The sequence below is a fragment of the Rhamphochromis sp. 'chilingali' genome (assembly GCF_963969265.1).
Source record: "Rhamphochromis sp. 'chilingali' genome assembly, chromosome: 2".
NCBI classification, from domain to species: Eukaryota; Metazoa; Chordata; class Actinopteri; order Cichliformes; family Cichlidae; genus Rhamphochromis; species Rhamphochromis sp. 'chilingali'.
The window spans coordinates 66,830,751-66,848,406 of NC_137930.1; the positions used below are offsets into that span (position 1 = coordinate 66,830,751).

At 38.2% G+C, this 17,656-nt stretch overlaps 1 protein-coding gene across 2 annotated transcripts; it reads right to left on the reverse strand.

Moving 5' to 3' along the window:
• Positions 1-1,250: 1,250 nt before the first annotated feature.
• On the reverse strand, positions 1,251-17,354 carry cracr2aa (calcium release activated channel regulator 2Aa). Of its 2 annotated transcripts, none has more exons than XM_080875152.1 (18): positions 17,219-17,354; positions 14,474-14,869; positions 12,912-13,023; positions 12,651-12,831; positions 10,393-10,539; positions 10,054-10,144; positions 9,851-9,946; positions 8,666-8,853; positions 8,107-8,178; positions 7,023-7,068; positions 6,786-6,865; positions 6,328-6,673; positions 6,066-6,198; positions 5,714-5,795; positions 5,347-5,461; positions 5,094-5,195; positions 4,361-4,437; positions 1,251-2,614 (listed from the first exon to the last, which is right to left on the reverse strand). In XM_080875152.1, the coding sequence occupies exons 2-18, from the start codon at positions 14,681-14,683 to the stop codon at positions 2,527-2,529; spliced, it is 2,166 nt and encodes a 721-aa protein (XP_080731278.1). In that variant the 5' UTR covers positions 14,684-14,869; positions 17,219-17,354; the 3' UTR covers positions 1,251-2,526. The 2 variants fall into 2 exon arrangements, with proteins under 2 accessions (XP_080731278.1, XP_080731279.1); XM_080875153.1 differs by lacking the exon at positions 17,219-17,354 and adding an exon at positions 16,071-17,191.
• Positions 17,355-17,656: the final 302 nt, after the last annotated feature.

Sequence of the window (17,656 nt, forward strand, 5' to 3'; positions counted from 1 at the left end):
GTGAGGGAGCTTCACGGAGTAATCTGGGTCCAAAACTCCGCCCGCTTCAGGTCCCAAAGTCAAACGAACACTAAGAGTTAAAAACGGTCGAAATTTTTTCATCTTTAATTAAATCATCAGCGTTGCTGCTTTATCGGGTGTAACAATTAAGTTTAACATCCAGGCATCCATGAAAACAGAATTTATTAAATTTAACGGAGTTAGAAGTTAACAGGAAGTTAGCTCGCTAGTTTACACCTAAACATTTCATACCATGTTCTGACTGAGAGATTTTTGAAACTAATTCAAACGTACAGCTCTGCTACCACTTCCAACATAAATGAAGACAGAAAACTAAACAGCAGTGGCGTTTGTAGGGTTACTGAAGTTGGACTACCTGGTATATAATGTTGTGCTACGTGATTGCTAGCGACACAGCTATGTTAGCATAACATTAGCACAGTGAAGCTGGAGGATGAACGCCAACTTTTTTTCCACTCGATTAAAAGTTAACGTGAGGGATTCTGGTGGTCAGGGACAAATGCAATCGCATAGCAGGATGCTATACACGGAGCTGCGAGAGAATTCAACATTAATGAATCAATGTTACGGAAGTGGAGGAAGCGCAGTTTTTGGCTTTCCCCATATTTCAAAAGTGCTTCATCTCTTTGCTATGACTGTCGCCCGGCATAATTTGCAGATGATAATGGTTTTAGCCGCTGCTTTCGACCAAAACAGGCGCAGCTTGATGACATCATCAACATGCGCTATCGCGATAGAGTCAAAATCTCTATCGTTGGCCAAATTTATATCGTTTCTATCGTGTATCGTTTATATCGCCCACCCCTACCCTTACTACCAAATTCTAAGCAAAATGTACAATGTGTGCATATGTTGGTAGTGAATGAAGATCATCATAATAAACTCATGTAATTACCAACTAAAAGAAAGCACAGCATCAAGCTGCAGCGTTGCCCTCTGAGAGCACACGGTTTGATAATTGCTTTGATCGTGTGCATTTTATACAGGATCATCGTGTGTACAGGATCAAAGCTATTGGCACAAATAAGCAATATCACGAGTCATTTATGCTTACAGTTAATTCAAATTAAAGGTTATTTATCTATAATAATACCTGCATCGAAAGAGCACCTTTAGATTCAGAAAGAAAACATATTCGGACAAACATCCGACTTATTAAACACAAACATGGCGACGGAATAAGTTATAAAAAATCTATTAAATCAGCATGCTGATTGCACATGTATTACTTTTTTATTGTTGAATATATTGTTTCACATATTGTCATGTACTGTAAGTTTGAAAACTCAATAAACTGCAATGTCCAAACATATCCACCAGGTGATGCTGTACAATATATTTTTATTTCATGGTGCCAGAAAGGAAACAAAGTCCTACCGTGCTTTTCACATAAACTGTACACATAGCTATTATTAAGTTATCGGCATTTCCATTTTTTATATACATATGTATGTCTACATGAGAGTAATGTGCAAGATCCTGGCAGTAGTGATTCACTGTTAGTGAGAGTACTTTTTTTTTTTTTTTTACCAAAACCACATTGTTACAAATTACATATCAAGTTACAGGAATATCATTTTCATAAATACTTGGCACCAAACATAGTAAAGTGAAAAGTTGAATAAATATTTGTCAACTGTCTGGTCTCTTGGGAACAAAGGTGTGTCTTTCAAAATAAAGCTGAGATGAGTTCTCATGTTAATACACATGTAGCCTAGTAACTTGCAGTACTGCTATAACAACACCTGTAATATAAAATAACATGAACAATAACAGCTGTGGGACAAATACTAAATGACATTTTTTGTTTGTTCATTAAAAAGATATAACTGCAGTTCACCAAGTGAAGCAACCATAATATCCCGAAATGTTATTTAACACCACAGTTAATCTTGGTCCAAAGACTAACCACGAACTTAAAAAGCGATCTAAACCTGAACACCAAAGGCTTTTCAAAAGTAGTGTTAAATGTAATGTTGTTTGACAATGAGTCATATGCTACAGTTATTCACACTATTAAGTCCACCTGAAATGTTTGAAAAAGATGTAAAGGCGAAACATTTAAACACTGAATTCATATATTAAAAGCAAAAACTCCACATTTGAATACTACAAAGCTTTTGGAAGATTATTAAATATTGGAAATTTGTGAGTTACATTCAAATGTGAGTAAGTATCCTTCATTAAAAATGTCCTAGTTTGACTTGAAAAAGAGTGAACTTAGCTTAACATTTGTTCAGTGATATTTACATCTGACCCACGGAGGGAAATCCACATACTAGCTATGACTCGTGTTTTACTTCATCCTCGTGAATAAGTGATTTTTAAACTGTCACTAGTTTGGCAAATCACACATTTATAACAGAGAACTTTTAATGCAAAGAGTAAACAATTTTGTGATGACAATCAGCACGATATGTTCTCGCTTGCACATGTGATCACACTTTTACAACGTGTATCTACGTAAAGGGTAGTGCTTCTGTGTAAGTGTCAACTGTTTATCTGTCAGCAGCAGGATCTCTTCTTCTCTGAGTGGATACTGACGAGATGGACAGTCTTCTCCTTTTCTTGGTCTTCTTGCTCTTTCAGAATTCTACGAGACATAATGAAACAAAAATGTAGCAATTTCTAACAGGAGCCTTGATGTGCATCATGATGCGCTTCGCCCTTTGGAGTTGGATTTGCTATGAAAATGCAAACGTGCATATGCATTAACTCTGCTCTGTCTTCATCAGTGATTAGTTTTTTCTCACTATGGGAAGGGTCCTCTGGTGAAACCATGATGTAAATTCCACTTGCATTCATTTGGGTTTGTTTTGTAAGTGGTTAAGATGTCGTAACAAGTTACTTTATTTGACAGCAAAAATTGCAGACTAGCACGTCAGAGTACCTGTGCTAATAGTGCTGCTATATGCAATGCATGGCAGTGGGTATCTCTGACGCTCTAGTGTTACATTCGTGGTCTGTGGCTGCTGCTGACACTGTGCATGGACTCCCCCCTTGAGGACTGACAGAAACCACTCAGAATACTTGGGTGCTAACTATAGTACACGTTTGGCTCATAATGGTAAGTGCTGACGTTTGAGAGATGGTGTGAAGGAACCTTTTTTTCATTGTTGTGTACGACATGCATTATCTTCCTGTGTAATTTGCCAGATAGTGATAAGGCGCTAGGGATGTTTGAAAAGGTAACCAGTTCAACCAGTCCATGTCCTGAGCTCTCACTCGTGATTTTTTATTTTCCCCAGGAGCAGCTGGCTGGTGGTGTATGTGTGCCAAGGACTGAAACCTCCTGTATAACTGTGAGTGCATTCCATCAGACATATGGCTACTCGTGGGCCCTGCTTACAAGTGCTGGTGTTATCACATACTTTTATTAGACTCTACTGCCTGCAGAACAGGGCTCCCTTTGGACAGGCCGAGTGATACTGGAGCTTCAGGGACTGATCATGCCATCGGGCCCTTCGCATGGTGAGATACCTCACTGCGTTTTCAGAGAACGAAAAATATTCTAGTAACCATTTTGTTTTCTTTTGTTTCTTGTGTCCAAGACCAGAACCATAATCCTCACTCACACCATAATGCTGTCTAGATTCACAAACCTACAGTATCCTAATTTTTAGCAGTAATTTCATAAAACAGGTTACTGTTACTCTTTTACTTTCACTTGGGCATTTTACGTGACTGCTTTCTTATTGTTACAAACTTTTGACTTACGTCTTTATACAGTACTTACCACAGTAATTACCAGTTAAAAGTAGTGGTAAATACCAAATGTTTTATGTTTTTGTAATGGTTAATCCAGTAGTATGCTCAAGCTGTGTAACTGAAACTATATTTTTAATGCCAAATTGTAATTACGGTTGTTACTGAATAATTTTAAAATGTGCTGTTTTACAAAAAAGCTGTAGAAAACAGTAAAGCACATTTTTATTTAATGCCAAATTAGTTATTTATTTACCTTCACTGAACGTGTAAAGCGCTATACAAATACAGGCCATTTGCCATTTCATGAGCAGAAAAATAAGTTTTAGTGATTAAACATTAAGCTTGATTAATTATTGACTTCTCATAAGTAAGAAGTCCAGTGTGCCAACTCAAACTTGGCTATAAAAATGTGGATTCATTTTTTTTTTTAATTAAATAACATGTTTCTAATATATTTTTGTTTTCTTGTTTTTATTACAGGTGGTCTAATAAATTTGTTAAGTAGTGTATTGTCACATATAAAGATGTATATTGGTGCAGGAAGAGTCTCACTGATAATCACTCCACAGTTTGCCAAACTGAAGTTTCCTGCAGGGCAAAATGTTGCTGAAATGTCATTATTTTTGCTCACCTGGCTAAATGAACCATGGACTCCACGACATTGTACCCAGAGCAGGCGCTGCACTCATAGAACGTCATCTGGCAGTCCTAAAAGAGCCAAAAGGTGACAGATTAAAAGAATCTTACAAGGAAATCTAAAACTTTTGACTAAAACTAAAACTGCTGGAACACATGAATTTCCCCAATGATCCAATGAAGGACAGTAAAAGAAAGAATGTGTACTTTATTGACCCCCTTGGGGAAATTCCTCTCTGCATTTAACCCATTCACTCAGTGAAGCAGTGGGCAGCCATTGGGCGCCCGGGGAGCAGTGTGTAGGGACGGTACCTTGCTCAGGGGTACCTCAGGGTAGCTGTTCAGTGGATTCGAACCACCGACCTTCCGATCATGGGGAAATAGGATATTTCTATTCTATTCTAAAATGACTTCTGTGCTACCTTGAGAAATGTAGACGATAAATCCTACACTGAAAATTGTAAAAGCACTAAGAAAGAAACATTTCTTATATAGCAATATTAGTTCACAAGACTCTGTCCAGTAACTATAGAAACTACAACACCCGCTAGAGATTAGAAGGATAAAAAAAAAAACCTAAATTATGAATATTAATTATTCATTCATGCTTCTTTTAATTCTTTTCTTTTAATTATTCTTCATGTTTCTTTCATTTGTAGTATGACTGACCAGAAACTAACAGTGACTAAAACAGAATCTCATGCTTAGCAGCAACAACAGACACAGACCTTGGCTAATCTTTCGCCGATACTTTTCTGAACTTCTCTTTGAGTCTCCTTGTCTGTTTTGTTTCCCAGGAGCATGACGGGGATGTCCTCACCTGCCCCTTCCTGTGAAGCAAGTTAAGGAAAGAGCACAGGCTAAAACAGCCTTGTTTTTTTGTTTTTTAATGTAATTTGTTTGTTTTTTATAGCAGGTAAGCAAAATAAAGCAAAACACAAAAATGGGATTGTGGTGTTTTTGTGACTGGTACTGCCTTACCTTAACACTAGTGAGCCACTGTCTTACAGCTGTGAAACTCTCCTCAGTAGTGATATCATACATCACAACCACACCATCAGCCTTACGAAAGAACTGCTTGGTGATGCTTCGATACCTGCAGGACAAGCAGGAGGAAGTAGCAAATTTATGGGTACAGCTTACATAATGGAAAAGTACTTTTTCTGCCTCTTTACTCAGGTAAAAACATGCGAAGGTTTTGTCACCGCATAAGAAAAAAAACGTTTTGCTTGATCATTGCTTCTGTTACTTGAGAACATTTGATCACATTAGAGAAAAAAATAAGAACAGATTAGAAAGTTTAAAGATCTCAGCCAAATCCACACCTGACAGTGTCTGAAAAGCTCACCTCTCCTGTCCTGCTGTATCCCACAGCTGCAGCGCCACCTGGCTGTTATCCACAGCTATTGTTTTTACACTGTAGTCTATACCTGCACATTCAGACAAAACAAATGACATCATAAGCATATAACGCCAAAGGTTATTATACTTTACAGTTTGATCGTGTTTAAGGCTATTTCAGCCCTGGATTGAACGTTCATTGCTGACAGCACTGCACCCCGAGGAGAAAAAAACTGTCATAACCAACTGTTACATTTAGTGCTGTACAGGCAAACGCATACAAAGCTCGAGGTCAACCACAGAGCTTCGAATGCTTTTCTTAAACCAGCTAATGTCTGTTTACACTATAAAATACGTACCCACAGTGGCGGAGGTGCCGGGGTGGAAGGCGTCATCACAAAATCGTCGGAGGAGGCAGGTCTTTCCAACACTAGAATTTCCTACCAGGACGATCTTGAAGAGGCGTTCAGGTGCTAAAGTGCTAATTTCCTCCTAAAGAAACAGGACGAACAGGAATAAGACCTAAAGAATATGAGAACTCGCTTTTTATTGCCAGTCAGCAAAGGCTCGCATATTGCATGTGTGAGAAAGTTGACGCTACAACAGCGTGACGAAGCTTACATTCATGCTGTTCTCTTTGCCAACAGGCTGGCCTCTCGGAGACGAGGGGGTTTCCATTTTCTCCATGCTTTGTTGGTGCGAGGCTGAAGACATGCGAGCATGAATATCACTCATCACCAAGTCTATATTGTCTTCATTATCTGAGACCTTCTTTCCTTCATTGCATTCTTGAAGTGGGGTTTGGACTTGACAGTCAATCAGGAAGGAGGGGAGGTGGTCCTCCTCAATTGAAATGATTCTCTGGAGATGTCCTTGGCCTCTTGCTTGTGCTGCACAAAACGGCTGGCATGACCCATTGACTAAGCGGTGCCTCATAGAGCTGGAGGTTAGTTCCTCCTCATCCTCACTGCAGATAGAAAGTAACATTGCACATACAATAAACATTAATACATAAAATAAATAGCCAAGGGTGTATAAGCTTTGGCTTGCCTTCCATTCAAGGTAATGACATTTGTTACCTTTTGAAGACATCTGTATTTATGCGTTTCCCGACACCAATTAAAGGCTTCAAACCCGATGTTTTAGAATTCTTTGGTTTCTGCAGAGTCACAGTGTTTATTTGCAATATGGCACGAGAGTCTGATATTTTTATATATATACTGTATTTGCAATCTTTTTAAAAAGGGCAAAAATAAAATGAACTGAGAGGATAAATTTAAATAATCAAGGGAATGAAATTCACACACGAAACACACCTGATAGCAAATGTCCCTTTCATCTCGTAAATGTTTGTTCATCTCCCTGAAAAGAAAGAAGGGATAAAAAATAAAGACTGAGAACTTCAGTCAAAGTGGTTCAAACATTCAAATATATACAAGGCGCAATTTCTTTGTTCTTCAAATTAAATCTTTTTGAAAAACCTTCTTTATACTTAAATCATCAGCAGAAACTTTTCTCTGTTAGATTCAGTTCAGACACTTCAGCCCATGTGTCGTTGTTGTTGCGACTGCTGTCGTTTCGGTCCACAGCAAGTGTAACGCAACTCGGTCAGATTAAGATCAGATTAAATTCACCGGTCATGATTATGCCACATCTTCGCCCTGATGATTAGGATTCTTGTAATGCTCGATACAGAAATGTTGTCTAATACGTTTTAAAGGAGCTGGCTGAATGTGAGCATGCAGAATGCTCCTGCATACTTTCCAGTGATCCAGATAATGGGATAAAACAGTGTGCCATTTCATATGGAAGCCCACTGTCTGTGCAGGATAACGATCATGCTGGACGTAAAAATGCAATACAAAAAAAGGGGTTGTCCCATGTTGAGTTATTTTCTTGATGCATTATTCATTCATTCATTTCAAATTGTTGGTGCTGCAGACAGAGGCGTGAAACCGTCCAAACACGCGGTCTGGAGCTGATACAGAAAAAAGCCTTTGGATAATCGGATAGGAATCGCTGTCATTTACTGTAAAGCAACATTTCTTTCAAAAGCAGCCTTAAAGGATCAAAAACTCATCTTCTGAAAAGGCTTTGAGGCTGAGAAACTAATCAGTTTTTCTTTGTTATGGGACTGGTACACTTGTAAAAGATGAATTACCAACTGAGATGTTTGCTCCTCAGTGCTGTTCTGATTTAGTTAAACAACAAATCTCACATGAAAACAGAAAGAAATTACTTTTTTGGATAACTTGTTTCGGTTGCGAAAATTGGCTTTGGAGCTCATCAGTGGGAAAGAAATAGAGACAAAACACCCAAAACTCATGTCATGTTTCTGTACACTCCAATTCTTTCTAAAGCAGACATGTACAGCTGTACCTTCTTTATTCTGATCCATACCTTAGCAGGTCCAGTTGTTTAAGGAGACTTTCTCGCTCTCTCTGCAGGCCTTCAGTTATTCTGTATATTTCTCTATTTTAAACAGCAAGACATCAGTGATTATTAATACTCTGTCATTGCATTATACTGTATTTTGCATTTACACTTCTCACATATGACTTGAACAAGTTTATAGTGTTTCGAGACAGTTTTTACAGCATTAGTAATAAAAAAAAACAAAAAAAAAACACAACTGACAGACTGTGGGTTCATACAAAATTCAATATATAAGAATAAATGCCAATGAAATCAGAAATACTTACAATATGAGTAAGAGTATGAGTTCTACGAGTCCATATACGTTTGTAAATATTTTTAGATGTTTAATAGCTTATTAACCGTCGGGTTTGCATGACGGCAGTAAAAAGTATGGTGGACATTACTTTGTTTTTACAAATTATATTTATGTCTTCAGTATCAAAGTTTTGCATCCTAATCAATCAGCAACAGATAAGAAATTGAGAGAGCAAGAGCTCGAGGTACCAAAACATCAGATAAACCGAGATCAGTCATCGCTTACATCTCTTTTTCTTCATGTAGTCGTGTGGACTGCTCTTGCAGTAAACTCAGCTGCTCCTGTGCCAACATCAGCTCCTGGGAGGTGTTTTCCAGCTCCTGTGCCAACTCATCATTTGTCTGCTTTAACTTCACATTCTCCACCTTGGTCACATGCTGCTCACTGTGTAGTTCCTGGCACTGACTCTCCAACTGGAGGTAGGTGGGTAGCGAAAAAAGAAAAAAGGAAAAGAAGACACCTCTGATAAGATAGATAAATATAACTGGTTACACTGTCTCCTTAAATACGACAGCATTTCATGAATACTCATTATAAATGCCTGATGTAACTTTAACTTCTATTAATATGAGGACAGCATGAAGCTAGGATACAGTAACATCAGATATGTTACTGCATTAAGATCAGATTAAATTAGCCAGTCATGATTATACAGCCTCTTAACCCTGCTGTTTAGGATTCTTGTCCTTGTTAGTAATGTGACGTTGTCTAATACGCTGAATGTGAGCGTGCAGGATGCTCTTGTATACTTTAGGCATTTTTCCAGTTATGATTCAAGTAACAGGATAAAACAGTGTGCGGTTTCAACTAGAGGCTCAAAGTCTGTGGAGAATAACAATCCCACAGGTGTCAAAATGCCACAAAGATGCACAAAGAAAAAAATAAAATTGGGTTTTCCGCGTTGTAACTTTTGGACACTGTGTTGAGTATTTTCCTACTGCATTATTCATGCCTTCGTTTTAAAATGTTGGTGCTGCTGACAGAGCCATGTGAAACTGTCCAAACACTTGTGGTCTGGAGTGCATTCGGTGCATAAACCAGTAAAAGAGAATAATCAGCATTATCAGACTGGATGCTGCTTAAGCTGTAGCAGCCATTATGATGTGTGGTTGATTGTTCTGCATAAACAGCAAACCAGCATGACCAGAACTAATTTTCAGCTTGGTAATTAATCATAAAAGCATAAAGGTGTGATATAACCTGCTACTATCTGTCTAGCATTTATGGTGAAGAGTGAATTACTTTATGACTCCATTCTGTTATCTGTCGTGTCTCACATGTTTTAACAACTGAATTTACCTCACTTGGGTTAAAGAGTTTCATCTGTAATTTATTTTCTCTCTATTAGATTTCATCTAAATACTCCAGCGTGGGACAGTGGTGGAAATCATTCTGCTAAATTCAGCTCACTCTTTTCTGTTTCTGGAAGAGTTGTTCCAGCTCCTTCTCCTTACGGGACAGCTGCAGCTCCAGGTCCTGACTGCGAGACAGAAACCGCTCATAGTCCTTCAGTGGACAAAGAACAAAGTTGAAAAGTCAGATTAAAATGCAAAACATCTGACAGAGCAAAGGTAAGTCGACTCTAACAGAAAACACCAGTGATTGCTTTGTACCTGCAGCACAATTCTCTCCTTTTCACTTTTTATTTGCTGCTCCATCTCCTCGTATAGTCGCTGGATCTCATTATCATGTGTTGCTGCTTTCCTGATTTAGATATAACAGTTAGATATAATATTGTGCAATGTATATAAATAACCCTGTTGACATAACAGATCTATAAAATTGATCACTAAAATAATAATGCACTAGAGAGAAAAAGCTTCTGTAAATGATTTACACAGTGATTAAGGAGCTTTGTCGCAGCACTGTCAGTCATTCAAATCTGAAAAACCTCCAATAATATTTCAACCTTTCATGACGACTGCATCAAATATACATGAATGTTTTCTGACCTTTTGAGAGCACTCTCCATCTCCCTCTTCTCCTGGTTGGCTTCTCGGATCTGGGATGTCACTCTACCTAGGAAGTCCTCGAAATTGGATAAAAGGTGTGGTTCATCCCGGTGCAGCTGGGCCCAAAGACTGCGCACTTCAGCAGGACTGATGGGACAAAATTAAGCAGATAATTGCAGCGGCTAAGCCAATTCATTTACTGATATCAGATGTCTTTGTCACAAGGGTTCATGAGGAAATAAGTACCGTTATTTGGAAGAAAAATAGAAGTAATGCGGTGGGGAATGTTAGAGATTTTACCACAGCAACAGCACATGACAATAACAATGAAGAAAAGCAGCTCCTCCGTAATCACATAATTTTTAAAAGGATATTTTATGTTTAACCTTGAGAAATCGATAATTATTATTGCACTGTAAGAATCTAACTATAACGCTCTTCATGCTGGTTTAAATGTTTTTTATGTGCTTCAATGTCTACAACCAATGCATTAAGAAAACAGAAATAGCATTAAGTCTGAAAATCAGAGTCAGAGGTTGTTTTTACACTGTCACCTCGTCCATATAATAAACTCTACAAACATGAAAATTTAGTATTTTCTAGTCGAGAAGTTGCAGCTATTCACAGTGAAGGAATTCTTACGATACAACTTTTGATTTTTGCTTGGAAAGCATTTGCTTCAGAGCTTAAATTCTGTTTGGCGAGCTCTCTGTGTCTGACCCTGAGGTACACAGAAGTGTATGTCACCCCCAACCACCGCCACTGGCAGGAGTCGCTATAGTAACCTCTCCTCACAGATTTTTACTAATCAGCTTCTGAGCAGGTCCTTTGCTTCTGATTTGGTCTTCATCCAACCTGGTACGGCCTATTGTCTTCTGACAACTGACCCTGTAGTACCATATGCACACTCAGAATTTCTTCAGAAATGTTCCCGTTCGCCTCTGTTCCCTGGCAACGACTACATGCCACATTTATACTGTTAGTTCATCTCTATTTCCCTCATTTAGTTTATCTTGCTATAAAATTTGCTGTATTTTATTTTAGATCGCCTAACTCTATTTTCAGTTTATTTTATCTGGGTGCTAAAAAACAAACAAACAATGACTTTAAGGTGGGTATCATGTAGTTGGTGCAAAATTATAGCATTTGATTTGAAATGGGACACTAATACTGAAAGTCACAAGCTGCTGTGTGAAGGTTCTCCATCCTGAAAGTCTTTCACACCTTCAGACCCTGAAATTGCTAAATATTGGTCAAAGACCAAACAGCTTTAGGTCAATGCAGGTGGAGCCCCCAATGCCCTCCTAAGCGGCTGTAATCAGAATCACTTTATTCATCCCAGTGATATTATGTGGTCACAGTTTCTCCAACACAGTAATAATAGCAACTAACTAAACTAAATTAAATAATACAATTTATTATATATTGCAAATATAATTACAAAATATGGAAAATATAACAACAGCTCTAATAAATACAAAAAGCTGTAATGATAAATATCCCAGTACATTACACAAAATGAAAAATATATTAAATAAAAGCAATAAGTGTTGATTTCTGGAACATCTATAACCTGTTACATTCTGTTCCTACTATGGAACAGAACAACAACAGCTTATCAACATGCCTTTAAGTTATTAGACTAAGAAAGTCAGAAACATTTTGAAATATTTATTCTCCAGGTCTTCCCAAAATCAATATCAGTTAGTGCTGCACAAATTCATCTGAACTAAAATGTCATTGTTCACCTCTAACCAGGTAGGTGGAAGCCAACAGGATGTGTAAGTCTGGCATCCACCTCCACTACTGTTTGCTTTTATTATTTATAGAGTTGCTTGTTAAAGGTTAGTCTAGTCATGCATTTCGTAAGAGTCTGTCACTACATAGTTTTCATGCTAACAAAGAAAACTCTAAACAGACCTCAACAGCAGTTACAAAGAAGCAGTCATGAAAGAGGAAAAAACATGAAAGCTTACATTAATGAGGTTTGTGAAGGCAGTTTTAAGTATAAAGATTTTGAGAAAGTCAAGTTTCTTTGAAAATCTTAAGGCGTAACACTAAATTACTATGTTTTTAATGTAATCATATAAAAATGACTTGAAATTTTAAGCAGACATACTCTACCAAGAGGTTTGCTTATAAGAGGAAACAAAGTTTTTCTCATGCTGATTAAAGTGTCAGGCTTTAAATAGGTTTTCATTTCAAATTTAATGTACAAAATGCACAAAGGTGTGCAAAGACACTCATACAGTACTCACTCTTCAAAGACATTGTTAGCTCCAAGGCTCTCCATAAGCATGCAAAAGTGTTTTTCCTCCTCATCCTCTTCTGCTTTTGCCAGGCCCTCTTCTCTGTGTGTCTGGTACAGGACCTCTGGCAAGCTGTTCTTCTCCCCCATGACTTCCTCTTCAGCAATGGTATTACCAAACAAAAAGGAACCTAAAAAAAGATCAAGAGCTTAGATGATTAATAAGAAGTGTGATGCTCCTATTTGAACATGAAACGGAGAGAAAACGTACTAAAGCCAGAGGAGAACTCTTCCAGGGTGAGGTATCCGTTGTTATCAGAATCAAGGGTATCAAATACATTCTCCAACTCCTCCGCACTTAGAGGAAGCTCACTGTTCAGCCTCTGTTAATCAAGACAGAACATACAGCAGATATTCAAGGATATTATTAGAACTGAAACTTAACAGTAGAGTTTTATAAGGAGAGTCGTGCGCAGTGGAAATTGTGAGCTAAGGAACAGTCAGGTTATTTTCCTTTTATTCCTGGTGATTCTAAATTGAACCAAATAAGCTCTAGAGCTTCTTTAACGGATATATATCTTGTTTAGCAAAACACTGTTTCACACTCATGCAGTGAAACAATCTTTCTCGTGTAGATACAGCCTTCAGTTTGTGACCATTGGCATCTCCACTGGAAATGATGGCGATGCAAGACTATCAATCTCTCATAATCTTTCAGAATTTAAGGCTTTAAAAGGTTAATCCAAAGGAACGTGGGAAAGAGAGATTCTCCTAAAGAACTGCACATGACAGCAACTTCTTTTCTTTAACAAAAGCCAACACAGCCACACCTCTGCAAGCAATTTGAGTTTATGTGATGTTTACACTGTTGCAAATGTTGACTGATGCGCACCCTTAAAATCTAGGGCAGGGACACAGAAATGATACCATCTTTCTACAACTATCAGCTGTTCCTCTGAAGTGTTATCTGAAGAACATATCCCTTATGTTGGCAAACAGTTCAACTGTAAAGCCATCCCCTTCGTGATCGTGGTTGGAAATGGATTTTAAGCTGTGAAGCCAAGTGAAAATGACTCAGCCACTGAAATTACAATGTCAACAGTGAAAATAAACTTAAGCAGCGCTGTTTATTTAGCTGTTATATCGTCACAGTCGTTGTCAGCTGAAAGCAAAGTGTGAAAACAAACCCTGTAACACGACAAGTATTGCCTTTAAGTAGAGAGCAGTCAGTGCAGATGTTCATATAAATAATTTTGAGGACTGGACTCTCGTCATCATTACTAGTTAAATTAGAAACCATTATCATAAACCGCAGATCAAAGCTTATCTTCTACGTGTTTGTCCTCCTCAGAGCAAGAGCCTAGAAGTGCTTCATCAAAGTGTAAGCCGTGGCCTGGATGAATATCTGAGGGGCAAATGAATCTGCACAATAATGTGAGTGGAGGAGCTGCATGACAAAGCTTCCGCGTGGCTCTCTGTCTCTGAGTGTCTATTATGTTGCTTTGAAAAGGGTGTGCATGTCGTATCCGTGTCCTGTTCAGCATCATTAATGAGTGTGCGGACACATCCCTGCATATTATTCTGGATAAATGATGACCTGTTATCTTTAAACACAATAAAAATGTGATGTGTAAACTGTGGTTTTAGAATAATGATTGAAACAGTGCAAAAACGTAACTGATTAGGAATGATTAAAGTTGGTAGTAATGATGTTTTCTAATTCTTCTGCTGGCTACTATGAAATAAATTATTTTTAGTAATGTTAAAACAGATTATAACACTAGTTTAAAGATAGCAGAACTTTATCAGTCGTCCTTAAACCAGAAGCCTCACCTGCATGTCCCGTCGGGTGATGAAACCCTTGTTCTCGATGTCGCACATCTGGAAGAACTCGTGGGTTTTCTCCAGAATAGTGTTCTGTCCAACGTTCCCGTTCCCACTCGTACTTGCCTCATCATTGCTTTCTTGGCTTTGCCAGGCGGTATGGGCCAACATGGAGTTCATGGCACTGGTGTTGGCAAATGGAGCAGTAAAAGCTGCCATGGTAACTATGAGTTTGTTGATAGAAGACCGTTTTCCACGTCCTTCATATGAGCCAGGTACAGACTGAGGCGTGCAGGAAAAAGATCCCAAACGAGTGGAGCTTTAGTCTGCTGAACATCTGAGGCTTTCACCAATGTCACCGACTGTCATCTCTTAGCAACCACCTCTTTAATTACCAGCTCAAACCTATGAGAGAGACAAAAAGAGTGTTCAGTTATGACTGCTTTCCCATTAAATATATCTTTTTTTGTTGTTCTATATGCAAAAGTACATAAAATTGTATAGAAATTAGAGATTTGCATGAAGTGCAAACATGAAAACATGAAGTCTATAAAAGGGAGTTTTGTTTGATACATCTAATTAAACTAATATTAATTGGTTACAATCGTATAACAGACAAGAATCACTCATTTAAAATGTGTAGTTCCTTTCTCTCTTTCTGCTACAAATCCTGATTCTGTTTTTGACTTACATAGTACTAGCTGCACACCTAAACTACATAGTACTAGCTGCACACCTAAAACTACTGCTGCTCTTCTCTTTACATTCAGGGATGACGGCTGCTGCTGAAAGTAATGTCATCTGACAAGTAAACCCAAAACTGCAGCTGAAACTTGTGGTATGACGAGGGTGGTCTTTACCAGGAAATATTGACTGATTACTCTATTACTGGTGGGTTTTATGCAGACAACAGTTCTGTGTGCATTGGTTTGGAAGACTGCCTTCAACTTGTGCACCGTGACTTTGCTCAATCGATTTATAAACGGCAGCTTCTGAAGCTGTGTGTGATGACCTACGCAAATGCAGACATGTGGAACAGACAGAGGAAAAATCTGACATGCATGTAGGCAGGTAAAAGAACAGATGAGAAAGCAGGTTCAGACACACACTGGCAAACCCACATGGAAGGACAAGTCAAATGATTCATATTTGCTTTGCTCATAAAGTTGACTTAAAATGTCTGTATTATATTTAATCTAAACTGGTTTGGCAAACCTTGACGATAAAGTAAACATTTTACCACAGATTTAACTTTTTACATTTATCTATTACAGCATTTGGTGTTCAGCCATCTCAATGGTTGCATAAACTGGTAAGCAATATTAGCTATTGTTTAATATGCAACAATTGTGTAACATTTAGCGTGTCAAGCCTCATGAGGTCTATGCAAAAGACAATGATTAAGAATTTCAGAGGAAACAAGAAAGGGAACTAAGGTGAATTGCTCTTTTTTCCTCAGGCTCATAATATCAACAATAATATTGTCTATAATCGTTCCAGCCTTTAACCACATAAGCACACAAGGTTAATGCCTCCTGTGTTAAAACTTGGAAATGTTGTCAATACTTTTAGAGAAAACAAATAAATACTTTTTTAAAAAACCTACCTATGTAATGCCTGGATCCTTGTTTTCACTGCCAGAAAACTGTCCTTTTCCTAAGATCCAGTGTTTAAACACATAAAAGGTACCTGCTTTGCATAGCTGCCTTATCTGTCTCTGGGGTTGGCATGTAACAGCTGTTAGAGCTACCGCAGTTAGCAACATTTAAGCAAACATTGTGGTCAGGGCTAGACTGAGACAATTTAAGTTGTTGGTCTCCAACTAAACACAACAGCCATAACCTTTATTTTCCATTCTTTCAACTAGCCTGTCACAGATCAATAACTGGCAAAACCGAGGTGCCATTTCTCAGACCTGTTCATGACAACTACAATTAAATATAAAGTCTAATAATAATCCTCTTGAGAAATTTTTTTAACAAGTTGACTAAAAAAAAAAGTGGACTTTTTTGCAACACATCTTCAGAATATTTCACAACATGTAAACTGTCCTCTGCTTTCTTCCTCTTATAAAAATTGGTCACAAGTGTCACACTTATTTTGAACCTGTATTTACAGAAAATACATTTTAATGCACAGCTTAAAACAAATGACTGGGACTGTTTTTATTTAAGTTCAGCGGGTCATAACCTCCTGTCTTCTGCCAAGTCGTTCAATGTTTTTATATCGCTGCATGTGTCGGCAGAATATTTCACGTATTACAGGCTGCCAAACAAACATATTCACTCAACTTCCTAAAAAGTCAACAGCATCTAAATATAACAACCGACGATTTTCCGCCACAGGGTGGAGTATGTCCAACTTCAATTTGTTAAATAAATACCAGTTACACCTGTCAAGCAGTCAAATTAATCGTCACATGCACATTGTACATATAGCGAAAAGAAAGCGGGGACGACGCTTGTGGTAAACGAGACAAAGCTAAGAGAAAAGAATAGCTCAGGTTTCAGTTCACGTGTGGCTTGACAAGTTAAAACGTAATGTTTACTTCATTTCCGATGTTGTAAAACTTCCTGCGGCAACTGAAATCTTCTCAATATAAAAATACTGCAATAACAACAGTGCAAACAAACGTACTGCATGAACATATTAAAAAGTCTTCCCGAAAACATACAGTTGTAACGTTTGGCTAGCAGCAACGACAATGTGCATCCTGTTACTAAGTATTTAGCGGGGAATGGGTAAAGTACGTACCCGTGACTAAAAAGTAGAATTCAAGTAGAAGAAAATAAATATCTTGCGCTGTATCGGCCTCATCCGCTTCATATGAAGTTCACTGTTTACTATAAACTCCCTTGTGTGGTTGGTTGGTTGGTTGGTTGGGTGTGTGTGTGTGTGTGTGTGTGTGTAAAGGAACTTGAGTGAGCAGCACTGACGGGGCAAACTCGGAGGGAGGGACTTCAGCCAAGTCATCGCTGGTAACCGTAGCAACGGTAACAAGGAAGTCCACACGCGGTAAGCGGCCACTCAGGAGCCACCGTCATCCGCGAGGAAACTTATACATCTTGTAAGATGTGTTATCTTTCTTGGTAGTAGTAGCAGTATTTCCTCATACTACACTAACTTTGTAAAGTATGAGGAAATAACCCAAATTCGTAAGAGAATGTGCCCTGCAGTCGCTGCTTGTTTTAA